General features: G+C 36.3%; 1 protein-coding gene across 1 annotated transcript in view; it reads right to left on the bottom strand.

The window, feature by feature from the left end:
* Positions 1 to 17,058, bottom strand: part of LOC131155636 (uncharacterized) — a 93,707-nt gene that overhangs the window by 16,951 nt on the left and 59,698 nt on the right. The window contains exons 17-25 of the mRNA XM_058108890.1: positions 16,317 to 16,392; positions 16,130 to 16,226; positions 15,947 to 16,016; positions 15,688 to 15,867; positions 15,470 to 15,592; positions 15,303 to 15,386; positions 14,727 to 14,911; positions 14,498 to 14,636; positions 14,326 to 14,385 (exon numbers count right to left, since the gene is read on the bottom strand). Of these exons, the coding sequence (XP_057964873.1) occupies positions 14,326 to 14,385; positions 14,498 to 14,636; positions 14,727 to 14,911; positions 15,303 to 15,386; positions 15,470 to 15,592; positions 15,688 to 15,867; positions 15,947 to 16,016; positions 16,130 to 16,226; positions 16,317 to 16,392 (1,014 nt within the window). The remainder of the gene's footprint in view (positions 1 to 14,325; positions 14,386 to 14,497; positions 14,637 to 14,726; positions 14,912 to 15,302; positions 15,387 to 15,469; positions 15,593 to 15,687; positions 15,868 to 15,946; positions 16,017 to 16,129; positions 16,227 to 16,316; positions 16,393 to 17,058) is intronic.

Raw genomic sequence — 17,058 nt, 5'->3', positions numbered from 1 at the left:
ATTAACATTTATGAGGAATTCTTTAGATCAGGTAGATTTGTGAGCAACAGCGATGCCACTTTCCTAACCCTAATCTCGAAGAATCACGAGGCAACCAACATTGAGGACTTTCGCCCAATTAGCTTGGTGGGAAGTATTTATAAGATCCTTGCTGAAGTCCTTGCTATGAGGATTAAAAGAGGCACTCCGGAATTCATTGGGCAACATTAACACGCCTTCGTGATGGGAAGACAAATCAATGATGGAGCCCTCACAGCTAATGAGGTGGTGGATACTTATCAGAGGGGAAAAAAAAAAGCGGTGGTGTGCAAACTTGACATGGAGAAAGCTTTCAATCATGTTAACTAGAACTTTATTCTATACTCTTAAAAAAATGGGCTTTAGGGAGTGTTGGTGTAGTTGGATCATTCATTACATCAACACATCAAGTTTCTCAGTGTTAATCAATGGTCGCCCTATTGATTTCTTTCACTCCTCTAGAGCACTGAGACAAAGGATCCTCTATCCCTCTATTTTGCTCATCGTGGTGATGGAGGTGCCAGGCATCATGCTGAAAAAACTACCACAGAATGGGTTATTCAAAGGCCTTGGAGTTGGCAAGCACGGGAGAGGTCCATGGAGGTCACGCGTCTCCTGTTTGCAGATGACAATGTCATTTTTTGTGAGGATGACCCTCTCCACATTCTGAATCTAAGATGTATCTTGGCGGAGATTGAGGTGGTTTCAATTTGAAAGTTAACCTTGGAAAAAGTGAGATCATGCTGGTTGGAGAAACTATAGATGGGCCTCTCGTTGCTGGCCTTCTAGGATGCAAGATGGGTAATTTCCTTATTAATTACCTTAGGCTACCTCTTGGCGCCAAACTCAAAGCTAAAAGACTATGGGACCCCATCATTGAACCTTTTTTTTTTTTTATTATGAAAAATTGCTGATTGGATGGAAAAGGAATTTCTTATCAAAAAGTGGTAGACTCACTCTTATAAAAAGCACTCCTAGCTTTAGTAGCCAAGAGATTTGAAGGAATGCATAGGAGGTTTCTTTAAGTGAGCTTTGACGCAGAACTTAGATTTCACCTTATCAAATTGTAGAATATTAGATATTTGTCAACCTTTATTAGAGGCTGATCTTTAGGAGATTTACAGCTAACAAATCAATTGATTTGTTAGCTATTTTTGGTTCCACGATCCTAGGGGATTTAGGTAGGTAGCATGTTACTCGATTCTGTAGATAGTCTTTCCTATTTTACTGCTTTCCATTTTATATAGGATATTTTATTTTTAGTAGGTTGTAAATATCCCTAGTAATTAGATGAGAATTATCATCTATTTAAAGAGAATGTAATCTTTTTTCAAGGGTTAGTGGAATATTCAATTTTCTTTTCCACATTTCTACATGGTATCAAAGAATCCTCTAAACCCTAATATTCCCATATGACCAAAAACCGTATGGCCACCAAGAGACGCGACTACACCTCTTCAGTCTCAGATGTCACCACCAATCAGGAAGCCATGGTCTAAGGCAACAACAGCAGTTCACATAGCAGCCTCATGCCCATTACAGGACACAAACTTAATGAGAATAACTAAACTATCTCCAATGGTCTCATCCCGTGATGATGTTTATATGTGGAAAGGGAAAGGATGATTATCTCTCAAGAGTTGCAGCCCAATCAAGTAAGGATGATGCGAAGTTCAAAACATGGAAATCGGAAAATAACATAATCATGTCATGGCTCATTAATTCCATGACAAATGACATTGGAGAAAATTTTCTTCTCTACGGAACAACGAAGGAGATTCAGAATATATCTGAATTATTTGAGGTGGAAAGTGTTCTCTACGACTTACGCCAAGAAGATTTGATAGTGACCTAATACTTCAACACCCTCAACCGCTACTAGCAACAGCTGGGCTTATTTGAAGAGCACTATTGGAGCTAAGGTATAAACAAATTGTGGAAAAGAAAAGAATATACAAATTTTTGATTGGATTAAATAAAAATCTTGATGAAGTACGAGGAGAATCCTAGGATCCAAACCATTGCCAAACATCCGAGAAGCGTTTTCATAAGTTCGCCAAGAGAAGAGTCGAAATAAGATAATGATGGGCCCTCAAGATTTTTGCAACAAACTTGGAGAGTTCAGTCCTTGTGGCTCGAGGAAATCCATATAACAGCAGTGACAATAGACCGAAGAAAGGGAGGCAGTGGTGTGACAATTTTCGACGTCCTGGTCACACCAAGGACACCTGCTGGAAATCCACGATAAACCCACAAATTGGAAACCTTCCTGCTTTGCCAACGACAGAGAAGGACAGGGAAATTTCGTCTTGGTAGATGAAAAAACACCACCACCTAAGCCCACTCTCTTCAGCAAGGAGCAACTAGAATTATTGCAGCAAATGTTTAGCCAATCTTCAACAACCCCTGCTATAGTGGTTGGTACTGGTTCTTTGGCACACAAAGGAAATTTTTTAAGTGCTCTTAATGTTAAAAAGGAGAAGCTAGGTCCATGGATTATAGACTCAGTCGCATCAGAGCATATGACCGGAGATGAAAAAATTTTTTCTACTTATATTCCCTATTATGAAAATTTAACAGTCAGGGTAGCAGATGTTTCACTCTCAAAGGTGGCTGGTATAGGTTTTGTTAAAATTTCAGAGAACCTAACACTCAATTAAGTTCTATTAGTGCCAAATTTGGATTGCAATTTACTGTCTATTAGTAATAAACTCACTCGAGATCTCAATTGTGTTATTAAATATTTCCCAAATATATGTGAATTTTAGGTCTTCGATTCGGGGAAGACGATTGGCAGCGCTGAGATGTGTTCGGGGCTCTATCTTCTCGAGGTTAATGATCCTCCTCAAGGAACAACTCACAAATCCGATTGTTTAGTGTCTATAAGTCAAAGTTATTTTTTTGTCATTCGTTCTAATAATGATAGTGCAATTATGTTGTGGCACTATAGGTTAGGACATTCAAATTTATTGTATCTCGAGAAACTCTTTCCTTCATTATTCAATAATAAAAATCCAAATGCTTTTCAGTGTTAGATGTGTCAATTTTCAAAACATGCTCGCAACTCTTATCCCAAACGACCCTACAAAGCATCTCAACCCTTTTTAATGATTCATAGTGATGTGTGGGGGCCATCTAGGATCAAGAATATTACTGGATCTCGCTGGTTTATATCTTTTATAGATGATCACACTAGACTTACCTGGATATTCCTTATGAAATAAAAGTCAGAGGCACGTCAGATTTTCAAAAAATTTAACAACATGATCCAAACACAATTCCAAGTAAAAATACAGATTGTGAAAACTGATAATGCCAAAGAATATTTCAAATACATTCTCGATGATTCTCTCTTAACTCAAGGTATAATACACCAAAGTTCCTGTATCGATACTCAGCAAAATGGAAATGCCGAAAGAAAAAATCGGCACCCACTAGATGTTGCTCGCTCCATTTTGTTCTCTACACATGTACCGAATCACTCTTGGGGTGAAGCCATTCTCACTGCAACCTACCTCATAAATAGGATGCCCTCTCGCGTTCTCAAATTCCAAACTTCCTATCAAACTCTACTTCAATTCTTTCCCAATACTCGACTCATCTCCACTATTCCCTTCAAAGTATTTGAGTGCTCAGTTTTTGTTCATGTTCATAGTCAAACCCGGGGTAAACTTGATCCTAGAGCCCTTAAGTGCATTTTTCTTGGGTACTCTCCAAACCAAAAGGGTTATAAATGCTATTCACCAGCTACTAAAAGATATTATCACACCATGGATGTCACTTTCTCTGAGCAAGAACCATATTACCCCAAATATGAAATTCAGGGGGAGATTGCACATAAATTCTAGCTTTGGGATATTGAAGAGTTATCTCACCCTTCTTCTGATTCTAGACTTCTCACCTATCACAAATTTCTGAATCTATTCCAACTATTGATCTGGACACTATTCAACCAACAAAAAATGATGGGTTGATTACCTATTCACTAAGGAGAAAGAACCAAAAGCAGATAGAACAACAAGCATCCCTTGAGCAAATCCAAGAGTCCCATAATGAGTTAACTAATGATGATCGTGATTATCCTATTGCTGTGAGAAAAGGTGTGAGATCATGCACAAAACACCCAATACACACTTTTGTGTCATATCAGGGGCTGTCATCGAATTTTAGATCTTTTGTTGCCAACCTCGACAAAATCCAGGTTCCTAATAACATACAAGAGGCTCTCGGTACACCTAAATGGAATTCTACTGTCTGGGAAGAAATCAGTGCACTAGAAGAACATGGGACATCACAAAATTACCAACTAGAAAACATCTAGTAGGTTGCAAATGGAAATTCACTATGAAATACAATGAAGATGCAAGTGTTAACCGATTCAAAGCTCAGCTAGTAGGAAATGGATTCACTTAATCACATGGAATCGACTATGAAGAGACATTTGCCCCTGTAGGCAAGTTAAAAACAGTGTGGGTTCTTTTATCTTAGGCAGCAAATTAAGACTAGCCTCTTCACCAAGTAGATGTTAAGAATTTCTTCTTCAATGGAGACCTACCTGAAGAAGTCTACATGGAAATTCCTCCAGGATTCGAGACACAAGCTACACACAACAAAGTCTCCAAACTCAGAAGATCTTTATATGGGCTCAAACAATTCACAAAGGTAGTCAGGAGGTATGGCTATTCTTAATGTCAATCATATCATACACTATTTGTTAAATACTCTCCTAAAGGAAAATTTTCTATCTTCATTGTATATGTGGATGACATCATTCTAATGGGAGATTATGAGGAGGAAATGAGTAGTCTTAAAAGTCTTCTAGCTAAATAATTTGAAATCAAGGACCTTGGGAATCTCAAATACTTCCTAGGCATGGAAGTGGCACGGTCAAGGAAGGGAATCTTTATCTCCCAAAGGAAATATGTTCTAGATCTTTTGAAAAAAACTAGGATGCTCGGATGCAAGCTAGCAGATACTCCTATGGATTCAACAACCAAACTAGGAGCCAAGGAAGACAGTTCACCAGTGGATAAAGGCAAATTTCAAAGACTAGTTGGAAAACTAATATATTGTCTCACACCCGACCTGACATTGGCTTCTCTGTCAATATAGTGAGTCAATTCATGAACAATCCCAATGAAGAACATAGGGAGGCAGTTTATAGAATCCTATGATATCTGAAGCTAACACCAGGTAAAGGATTATTTTTTGAGAAGAATCAAAGAAGAGATATTGAAGTATTTAGTTATGCAGATTGGGCAGGATCAATACATGATCGAAGGTCAACTTCTGGGTACTGCACATATGTGTGACAATTAGTTAAGTCAAGAAGCAGTGCAGAAGCTGAATTCAGGGCAATGGCACACGACATCTGTGAAGGAATATGGCTAAGAAGGCTTCTAAAGGAATTAAAGATTTCTGGTGAAGAACCCATGAAGATGGTCTGTTGACAATTAGTTAGCCATTAGCATTGCAAAAAACCCAGTGCATCATGATAGAACAAAACACGTGGAGATTGATCGACATTTCATAAAAGAAAAAATAGAGGAAGAAATAATCAAGATGTGGTATGTGCCTACATGTCTCCAAACAACCGATATCCTTACCAAGGCTCTGCCAAGAAAGATTTTGATGATCTGAGTTCCAAGCTAGACCTAATCAATATTTACAGCCCAACTTGAGGGGGAGTGTAGAATGTAGAATTATTAGATATCTGTCAGCCTTTATTAGAGGCTGATCTTTAGGAGATTTACAGCTAACAAATCAGTTGATTTGTTAGCTATTTTTGGTTCCACGATTCTAGGGTATTTGGGTAGCATGTTACCCGATTTTGTAGATAGTCTTTCCTATTTTACTGCTTTCCTATTTAAATAGGACATTCCATTCTCAGTAGGTTGTAAATATCCCTAGTAAATAGATGAGAACTATCATCTATTTAAAGGGAATGTAATCTTTTTTCATGGGTTAGTGGAATATTCAGTTTTCTTTTCCACATTTCCACACAAATGAAGCATGGTGAAGCAACCCATTCATTTAGGAGGCTTGGGTTTGAATTTCCTTCACATTTTCAATAAGGCCTTTTTAGGGAAATGATTGGGGATAGATTCATGATTGAGAAAGATCACCTTTGGCAGGGAATCATTGCTGTAAAATATAAGCTTGAACAAAATGATTGGATCTCCTAGGCTAGAAAAGGACCACATGGTGTAGGGTTGTGGATTTTCATCAGGAAAGGCTGGAATGATTTCTCTTGTATTAGATTCAGGTGGGAATGGGGACAGTATTTATTTTTGGCATGATTCATGGCATGATCAAGAAGCTCTCAGTATCTTATTTCCAGCCGTTTACAACTTGGCCAGTGACAAAGATGCCAGCCTCAGTCAGCACCTCCAAACCTCAGATCAGGGCCTCTTTTTGGAACATCCCGTTCCTTAAAAATGTGGAAGATTGGGAACTCAACCAGCTCACAGACTTCCACAACTTTGTTTACAGCTTCCAGCACCATAATAGTACTGATCCTCTAGTTTATACCTTAGATGAGAAGGGGTTCCTCACTGCTAGATCCTTCCACAGGAAGCTCTTTCCTTTTGGAGTCAAACAACTTTAATTTCCCTTGAACTAAGATTCGGAAGACAGCTGCCCCCAAAAAAGTTGTCTTCTTGCCTGAGAGGCAACCCATGGTAAGATATTGACTTTGGATAATTTGCAAAGAAGAAGTCTGTTAGTTGCCAACAGATGTTCCTTTTGCATGGCTGACGCAGAATCAGTAGAGCACATCCTCCTCCATTGCACTTGGACCAAGAATCTTTGGAATATGCCGTTGTCTCTAATTGGACAAGTGTTATTGCTAACTCTGCGGAAGGGGAATTCTGGGCCTGGAAAAGGATTCGAGTAACAAAGGAAAAGAGAACGACTATGTCCCTCATTCCCCTTTAAACTTTTTGGTGTGTTTGGAAAGAGAGGAATAGGAGAGAGTTTAGAAATTCAATCTCAGCACTCTAGATCAGCAAAGAGCACTGGTTTACTATGGTCAATAGCTGGCATAAGGGACTATTGTTAATGACTATGATGCAATCTTTGATTTTTGTGACACCATGCTTGAGTTGCTGTACCACGAGCTGACATCCCCTTGATGCCTTTTCAATAAATTTTCCTTGTATATATTTAAAAAAAAAAAGGAGCAATTTTAGGTTTAATTTCAAACCTCATTATAAATGATGGAAGTTTGAACAAGATTAAACTTGGCTTGCTTGGCTCATTTTAGGCTTGATTAATAAAATGCTTGAAGATAACAAGATTGAACTCCACTCATTTGAGTTTTAAAAAAGTTCGTTTATCTTAGAATTTAGTTAATTAGGGCTATTTTGCGTATTTTAAGTATTCTGGGTTATTTTGTAATTTGTTGTAGTTCTATTGGCGGTTTCCCTTCCTCCCTTTTCCTCTCCCGTTTTTCCTTCTTGTTCTTCTCTTTTTCTCTTTGCTTCCCTCCCTCAACATTTCTTCTTTTCTGTTTCCGTATTGTCCTACATCACTTGACTATCAATATATAACAATGTTTATTACAAGGGCTGTAATAGCCCCCCCCCCAAAAAAAAAAAAATTCTTCCCTTAGCAAAAAGAAAAAAAGAAAGTAAAACTGAATATAAAATTTTTTTAGCATGGACACATGACATTTTTTGTTCATTACACATGAAGCAAGGACTACAAATCATTAGTTAAAAATTGTTTTCGAACAAGGTAACTTTTCTATTTTAATAACAGCACAACAGCATGCTTATTAGTATACTATACATTACACAACATGACATTTCATGTTTTATTTCTTGTCAAACAGTGAAGAAATAGCGTGCAACCATAGAAAAATATAGTAGCAGTAAGTAGCCTAGCGGCTATTGATTAACATAAAACTGAACCCTGCAATACCATCTAGCTCAATTTCCAGTATTGTGTTTAAAATGCTGCACTTTAATGGCAGTTACTGTAGCAGGCTGTAACAGTTATTGTGTTTCTGTTAGGGACCATAATGGCCCACATGTAGTACACAATGGCCACCGACATAAAACCAGATTATTGCTTCATTTTTTGAGTTTTCCATTCATTTCTCTGCTTTCTAACCTTCTCCCAGAGGATTCTGGCCAAAATCTTATATGGCACATGAAAATATCAATTTTTGAAGCTGAAAATGGAATAAAACTCTGGCCAAGTTTTACAGTCACCATTGTTCCAAATCTCAATTTTACATTTGTTTGGTGGTCTTCAAGGTTGATTTCAGTTAGGAACTCCTTTTACAACCTTGAGGTGCTAGAAATTGAGATTTGAGTTGTTTTCATGCAGACTAAGGCCTAAGGGTGAGTTAAGGCCCACTTCTTTTTTAGATAAACTACTCCTTTTAAAAAGTAAAAGCCAGGTGTAACAAGTTTAATAAACTGATTTTTCAAGTTTTAAAAAGCTGAGGTGCCGTTTGGTATCACTGTCCAAAATTAGAGAAATGAAAACCAGAAACAGAAACTAAAAACAAGAAACTAGTGACCTGTTTGGTTAACATTTATAAAACTAATGCAAATTAAAAACTTATTAAAAATGCTCATTTTCATCTTTAAATCAAATAATATTATAAATATACAATTAAAATAATAAAATTACAAATAATACACATTAAAAAATTACTATAATAAAAATTAAATTTATTATAATTATTTTACTTAATTGTTTTACTTTCAAAATTTACTTTACAACAAAAATTTTATTGGACATGATAATTGAAAAATAGTAAAAGTATTTTGTAATTGGCTTTATTATTATTTTTTAAATTTACGTTTATTTTTATTTTAATTATATTTGAATTCATATGATCATTTAATTTTTATTTTAATTTAAAAGTCTATAAAATGAACAATCTAATCCAAAAAAACTATTTCTAAATATTAAAATTTCTGGAAATAAATTACCAAAACAATTGAAAACTATAAAATCTAATTTTCAGTTTTTCGGTAAACAACTAAAAATCGGCAACAGAAACAGAAAACTAACAATATAAACAAACGTGTTTCTATGATCTATTTCTTCACTGCGGAAAAACGGAAATAGAAAATAGAAAACAACAATATCAAACAGGCTCTAAATTTTCCGCTTTGGGGGGGGAGTGGTGGGGGGCTTTTAAAGTTACGATATTAGTTTAAATGCTAGAAGTTGATCTTTTTTACCCTACCACATTATTCAACCTCTTGAGTGCTCTTTATTTTTTTTTTTTTTTTGAATATTACATAATTATCCACACATTATTCATGCTCTCTAAAACGACATTCATTTTGGTACTTTAAACATTTTAGAAACTCCTTGCTAACTTAAAATGAGACTATATTAAACCCATCTAGACCAAGAACCCTATCACTCCCCTTCCTAAACACCCACTCCTAATCTCCTCTCAAAAGGCCTTTGCAAGACTCCAACCAAGACACCTGGTCACCTAAAATTCGTACCAATTTAAACCCTCTGTCAGACCTTTGAAAACCTAATAGCAATCTTTGGAACAGTCAAATTGGTGCCCCTAACAACTTTCACCAACAATAGTTTCCAACTCCTCGACTATGTTTTTCCTCTTCTTCCCATGCCCCACTCTGGGAAAAATCTAAAACTGCAATCACCTTTTCTAACCCAATTACTCGTTTTTATATTATTGCTCTATTTCTCTAATAAATTGCTAGTCAATTTTTTGGACAAAAGAAGATGCTTTATTAAGAGAAGAAAGAACCTTCAAGGAGAATAAGAAACTACCTAACCAACAGCATTAAGCTAATAATGCCAGCCATTATGCTGGATATTAAAAATAATTCCACATTCCTAGAGCAACGTAACGAATATAACCGAAACAAAGGAAAAAAATACAATCAGAACAGAAATAAAATCAATAGGAGAAATCTGATGTCAGAAAATATGAACATTTTTCTCCAGCCAAAGCACTAGTAAGGGAAAAAAACTGCACACCACCATAATGCACTCACATCCTTAGGCCTTCCAAACCCTCTAAAAGCAGTCAAGAGGGAACTTCAAAGAGTAGGAACACATCCAACACTCTCTGATCAGAACAAAAAGTTTGTCCCACAAAGTCCAAGCCACAAAACAATGGAAGATATGAACGTGAAGTTCCATGGCGTATGCTGTTTGTAGATGATATTGTCTTGATTGATGAAACTAGAGGTGGAGTAGAATCTAAGTCAGAATTATGGAGAGAGATTTAAAATCTAAAGTTTTCAGATAAGTAGAAATAAGACAAAATACATGGAATGTAATTTCAGTTATTTTAGGAAGAATATTGGAGAACATATTAAACTTGATTGTCAAGAAATTAATAGCAGCAGTAGATATAGATATCATGGATCTATTATGCAAACTGAAGGAGAAATCAAAGAAGATTTTAGACAAAGTTAGGCGGTTAAATGGAAAAGTGCTTTGGATGTGTTGTGTGATCGTAGAATACCCTTAAAATTAAAAAGAAAGTTCTTGAAAACAGCTATAAGACTAGCTATGCTATATGGAGAAGAATGTTGGGCAACAAAGAATAAAGTTAAAAGATAAATTAATGAATGAACACATACGCAGTAAGTTTGGTATTTGTATTAAAAAAAAATGAGAGAGAAAGAGTAACATAAATCAATGGAAGAGAACAAGGTGGTGAAACCTAAAGAGGGAAAATATAAGAAAATTTAAAGATAAAATGATCAAAATGGTGATTGGAGAATAGGAATGTTGACACAAGCACTCCTTGGAGTAAGATAGCAAGCTCTATTAAAATTATAGGAAAGGGTCTAAAGTGAATGTGTAGGGAGATTCTTAGCTAGAAAAGAATGTTGGTGGTGGGATGAAGATGTCCAAAAATCCGTAAAGGGAAAAAATAATTTTATATAAAACATAGTAAAATTATAGAAACATAAAAAACTTCGAAAAGTATAAAACGGCAAGAAAAGATGCTAAAAAGGCCTCCAATGAAGCTAAACATAGAACATATAATAATTTATATACTAGAAAGGAAATACTAATATCGAGACGAGACATGGATACGACATGATACTAAATATAAGCACCATTCTTGAAAAATTAATAATTACACATTTTAGAAACTACATTTATACAATAATCAACTATGTTTATATCATGGAATATTGATCCAAACAACGAAAAACAACTCAAGGGCATGGCTGATGGTAGCAATGGGCACGGCTCATCAAGAGATTAAAAAACGATAAAAAGGGATTAAAAAAGTGGCAAACTGGTGATGGCTTTAGAGAGAGATGAATTCTGGGAGCAAGGATGTCTAACTATCGACAATGCTAGCAAAATAGTGCTAGGGCTCCAAAGTCTAACCACTTCAATGTTAAAGAACCTCTTGAGTCTTGACTCCTAGTCTCTTAACTTCTCAATTTTTTTTAATAATAAAAAATATATTAAGAGAGAATAAGGAGATTACAACGATAAGGAGGATGATCAATCCTCAAAAAATAAATAAATAAAATAAATAATAATAATTAAAACCAATAAGAAAGAAAAAAAATAAAAGACCTAACTAGCAAGTCACATAAGAAATCCTATCTTTAAGCGCTTGCCTTCATAGTTCGCCGAGCACTTCAAATTTTCTTGTTCATGATGCCCCTTCTTCAATTTCTTCTTATTTCCATCCAATCAAACATCATTCTCCAAGACCAAAAAACCACCCATCTCATCCATTAATTGTTGAGCTTCTAAATCTTTTTTATCAACTTGAACAACTGGAGTGGGCAGAATTCCTTCCTTACATTGTTGCTTCTTACACAAACCATCCTCCTCGATCATAAATGTGCCCTTTAAACCTCCATTGAAGGAGTCACATATGATAAATCCCCAAGTAAATCAGATGATTCAGAAGCATAACCACACTAATCTCAATCTTGTCCAAAAGCAAACCACCCTCATCCGCAAAGTCACTAACATCACTATCATCATCCAACAAATCACCCCAATTCTCCTTTTCCTTACCCTTGATTTTCCTGTCATTTGTATATCCCTTTTGAATTTTTTTTGGGGGGTTTTGTTAACATAATTAGAGAGGAGGGGGGGGGGGGGGGCACAAACATATCGGTGTTTAATACAAGACTTGTCTCGAACGTGTCCTTGCCGTGTTGGGAAGTGTCAAGAACTGTATCAGCCTTGTCTTAAAAAAATTAATTAATTAATTAATTTTTGACATATGTCTGATACAAGTTGAGGAGAATTGAGCAGCTGTCAATACCTGCCACGTGTTAGAGATTGAAGCCTTTCAACAATGTTGGTGGTTCATGGTATACTAGATTAGGTAGAAAAAGGGAAAGTGGCATATTTGAACTTGCTAGAGCTACAGAAAGAAAAAAGCAATTTTCTCTAGTAGCCAAACTTACATCGGTATGTCTGTTCATCTCCTTGGCTACTACTTGTCACTAGCCTTTACATCAGTTAAATGTGAAGAATGCATTCTTGCATGGTGACCTTGAGGTGGAGGTATATATGGAGCAACCACCTAGATTTGTTGCTCAAGGGGAGTAAGGCTTAGTGTGTCAGCTCAAGAAGGCTCTATATGGTTTAAAGTAGTCTCCCAAAGCATGGTTTGGTTGTTTCATTGCTGTGGTACTTGAGTTGGTATGCAGTGGATCATTCTATATTTGATCGTCAAACTTCATCAGGTAGGATCCTTCTTGTCTTTTTTGTGGATGATATTGTTATTACATGTGATGATGATAAAGGTATTCAAAGTCTCAAACTTTCTCTACAAACTAAGTTTCAAACCAACGATTTGGGACCATTAAAATACTTCTTGGGTATAGAAGTATCTAGATCTCGTATGGGAACTGTTTTGTCACAAAGGAAGCATGTTCTTGATCTGTTGGATGAAAATAGATTGTTGGGATCTAAACAGGTTGATACACCTATGGATCCTAACAGCAAGTTAGCACCAAATATGAGTGATTTGCTACCTAATCCTAGACAATACTGAAGACCTGTCGGAAATTTGAATTATCTCATAGTCACTCGACCGGATATATCTTTTGCAATAAGTATTCTGAGTCAATTTCTAGATTCTCTGAGGACAAGTCATTGGGACGCAGCAATTCGGATCTTGAGATATCTCAAAGGTGCACTCAGGAGATGTCTTTTATATCATGATCTGGGTCACACTTATATCCATGGATACACAGATGCAAATTGAGTTGGGTCGCCTTCCGACAAGAGATCCACAACCAAGTTCTATATCTTGGTTGGTGGTAATTTGATTTCTTGGAAGAGTAAGAAACAAACTATGGTGGCCAGGTCAAGTGCTGAATCAGAATATAGAGCTATGACTCACACTACTTGTGAACTTGTCAGGTTGAAGAACATGTTGGAAGAATTGGGTATTACTCATTCTCAGCCTATGAAATTGATGTGAGACAATAAAGCTACTCTTCATATTGCCTCCAGCCCGGTTTTTCATGAGCAGAGGAAGCACATTGAAGTTGATTGCCACTTTGTTCGGGAGAAATTTGTGCAGAAGCTCATTACTACCACTTATGTGAAGTTTGATATGCAGCTTGCTGATTTGTTAACCAAAGCATTGGGGAGTGCTCTTGTTAAATTTGTTTGTAACAAGCTAGGGGCATATGACATTTACGCTCCAACTTGAGGGGGAGTGTTAGAGGTTATTTATGTCTTTTAGTATTATTATTAATTTATTATTATTAAGTGCGTTAGTATGTTAATTAGTGAGAGTTAGTAAGGTTATTGTTGTCATTAGAATGTATTCAATTTGTATTATAAATAGAGGGAGAGAACTATCTCCAAGTTAGGTCATTCATGTTAATCAAAATCTTAACAAGTTCTATAGAGTGATTGTCACCAATAAATACTGCCATTGCAGTTGAAACCTCAAATGGGTTTAGATTAGTTAAACCTGGACAAGCCCCCTAATCACAACATCTGGCCCCTGCCAACTACTTTCCATTGTGAGTTTTTTATTTTTTTAATTCTTTTTTTCTTTTTTTTTAGGGGGGAGGAGGGATGGTGGTGCTGTGAATGAATCAAACGTCAAGAGTTCAGCTAGCAGCTTAGAAGAAGAGGTGAAAATCTTTGGGTTTATGATTAGATACTTAGATTACAGTTGTAAGGACCAAAAAAAATATGAGAGAATATCAACATACCATGTAACAGAAAACAAAAACAAATAGAAAAAAGGAATAACAAAAGATCAGCTAACTGATTCTCATGGCAGGCAATTACTAGATAGGATCAAGAAACATGTCAAAGAAACTAAAATAGCAGACTGACCTTCTTTTCCTTGTCCAAAATTTCTCTTATGGGACAGTGGGCTGCAGCCACACAAAGATTCTGCAGCCAAAAGTTCAATCAGTAAATCCCAATATAGGCAAAACTAAACTGTTCAATGTATGCGAAGAGGCATATGACCCTATAATAAATATGAATATGATGCAAGCGCAACCTTTAAGTCACTTCCAGAATATCCGTCTGTCATATTCGCAATGGCTTCCAAATCAACATCAGGTGCCAATTCTTCTTTGCCCAATATAACCCTAAGAATTTTTTCTCGGTTGGTGGCATCTGGCAAGTTCACCATCAATCTGCAGAGATATATCATACACAGGAAGCTGATGATAGTCACCTTTATTTAAAATCACAAATCAAAATAACGATAAACATAAAAATGTTACCTCCGAGTAAGCCTCCGAATAACTGCCTCGTCAAGGTCAAAAGGCCTATTAGTGGCCGCAAGTACTAGGACCCGTTCTTTGTCTTTAGTACGCAGACCATCCCAGTTCACCATAAATTCATTCTTCATTTTACGCATAGCTTCATGTTCTCCAGGATTTTCTCGTCTTCCTAACATGCTATCAACCTAAAACAATATTGTCAATCACAATTTTTCAAAGCATAAAAAGTACTTCAAAAGGTCAGTGCAGTGCACATGCCACACAGCCCCTGCCTGTACACTTGCGAAAGGTGGATGGTAGGCAGCCTTACCCATTTCAGGGAAGGCTGGTTCCAGCAATTGAACTCGCACCACCATACATGGTGGATGATCACTTGTCATCAACCAGCTATAACCCTCTTAAAATAAAATGCAATTGAAAAGGATAACTAAAAGGAACAAGAGGATTGCAAGGATTGAATGATTAAGATCACTAAAAACAGCACAGCATAGGGGGATAACCGGAGGAGGAAATGAAATGAGAACTGGTGACATCTATAAAACCATACCAATCAATCTTTGGAAGTACTTAACTAACCTCATCAACGAAAACAACACTGGGAGCAATTTTACTAGCCAGAGAGAACACTGCTTTAACATACTTCTCTCCCTCACCAAACCACTGCAAGCAACATATGTTGTTAAAAATTCAAGAAGGGGCATACAATAAATCCATGAAGTAACCATTTGTACATGCTTAATTACCTTTGAAGTGATGCTTGACATAGATATGTTAATAAAGTTTGCTCCAGCCTCGGTTGCAACAGCTTTTGCCAGCATTGTTTTCCCAGTACCAGGAGGCCCAAAAAGTAATATTCCCTTGCAAGGCTGGAGAGAGAAAGGGATCATTCGAATGTTAAATTTAAAATCATTTGGCAAACCAAAAATAATTCAAAAACAACACTACAAAAAACTAGGTTAACCTTCGTCAGCTGTCCTTTGCAAAACAGCTCTGGTCGCTGAAGAGGAAGCATCACTAACTCTTTCAAGGTATCCTTCACACTTTCTAGGGCTCCAATATCATCAAAAGTAACTCCAATATCATTGGGTGGAATAACATCCGCCAGAAGTTTTCTCTCAAAATCATTATCAGTAACCACATCCTGAATAGTCAAAACAACCGTGTAATAATGCAATTTCAGACACAAGGTCTGCAAATCTCATGGCTTGGAAAGATTTTACCTTGAGTGATTTCTTCAAGCTTTGGCTTTCACTTTGAATGCCGTGAAGAATGTTGAGCCCACGTCTAATGCTGTAAATAAATCATGTACAGTAATGTATAGTGAGATGAACAAATTAGATTATGTATCAGTTAGTTGTTTCATCAACATTAACTACGAAAAAAATCAGAAAGAACACCACAACCTTTCGCTGGAAATCACAAGTTTAGCATCTTCAATTGAAGCTTCAGAACAATTCATAAAATGGTAGCTTAAAGCCCACCCTACTATTTTATCTACGCCTATCAGAAATGAGAAAAAAGTAGCATTATTGAATATTGCAGTAAACAACTACATCAAGTAGGTAGTACAAGCTGAAGTTCAAGATGTACTTTCACTTGTAAGGGCTTGATCTTTTATGCAAACTGTTTCAAGGTTTGAGCAATATAAACTATTTCGTTTCAGGACCTGAAAAAATCAAGATAAAATAAGTTGAATTTTCCCAGGAAGCATGAAATTTCAAGCACGCATGAAGGGGTTAAATAACCAGTCTATCTATCCAAATCCAACTGTTGAATCATCCCCTCAATCCACCTCAAAAAGGAGGACAAAAAGAGATATAATAATAACAAAACAATGACAACAAGAACAACAATTATAATAAACACAGGGGAGACATTATGCAAATTAGGTACCAATTTCCAGTTATCTTTGTTTACAAGAAAACATTTTTGGGACGAAAATACTAGAGCAGCATGAATGTAACGCTTAGAGATTAGATATTCAAACAACTCAACTATCAGATCCATGAAAAGAACTTCTACACCAGGAGAAGCCACGTAATAAAAGATGTTAAACTAGAAACCAAAGCAACTTCGTTTATTTTTTGACTAATCTTCCGTACTAATTTAGCCACTTCCACTGGAATACCATAAAAGTAACCATGACCCACACATATTGGTATAAATTGTGGTCAAACTTATTAATTTAGAACTATACTTATGACCAACTACAATGGTTCAGAGAAAGAACAAGCTGGATAAGGTAAAAGAACAAGAAAGAAAAGGCAACAATGTTGTCAGAATCATATGATTCACGATTTCAGATCATACATTCATATCAAAGCACATACCC

Source organism: Malania oleifera, chromosome 5, assembly GCF_029873635.1.
Source record: "Malania oleifera isolate guangnan ecotype guangnan chromosome 5, ASM2987363v1, whole genome shotgun sequence".
Lineage (NCBI taxonomy): Eukaryota > Viridiplantae > Streptophyta > Magnoliopsida > Santalales > Ximeniaceae > Malania > Malania oleifera.
This window is presented reverse-complemented; position numbering and strand designations above follow the sequence as displayed.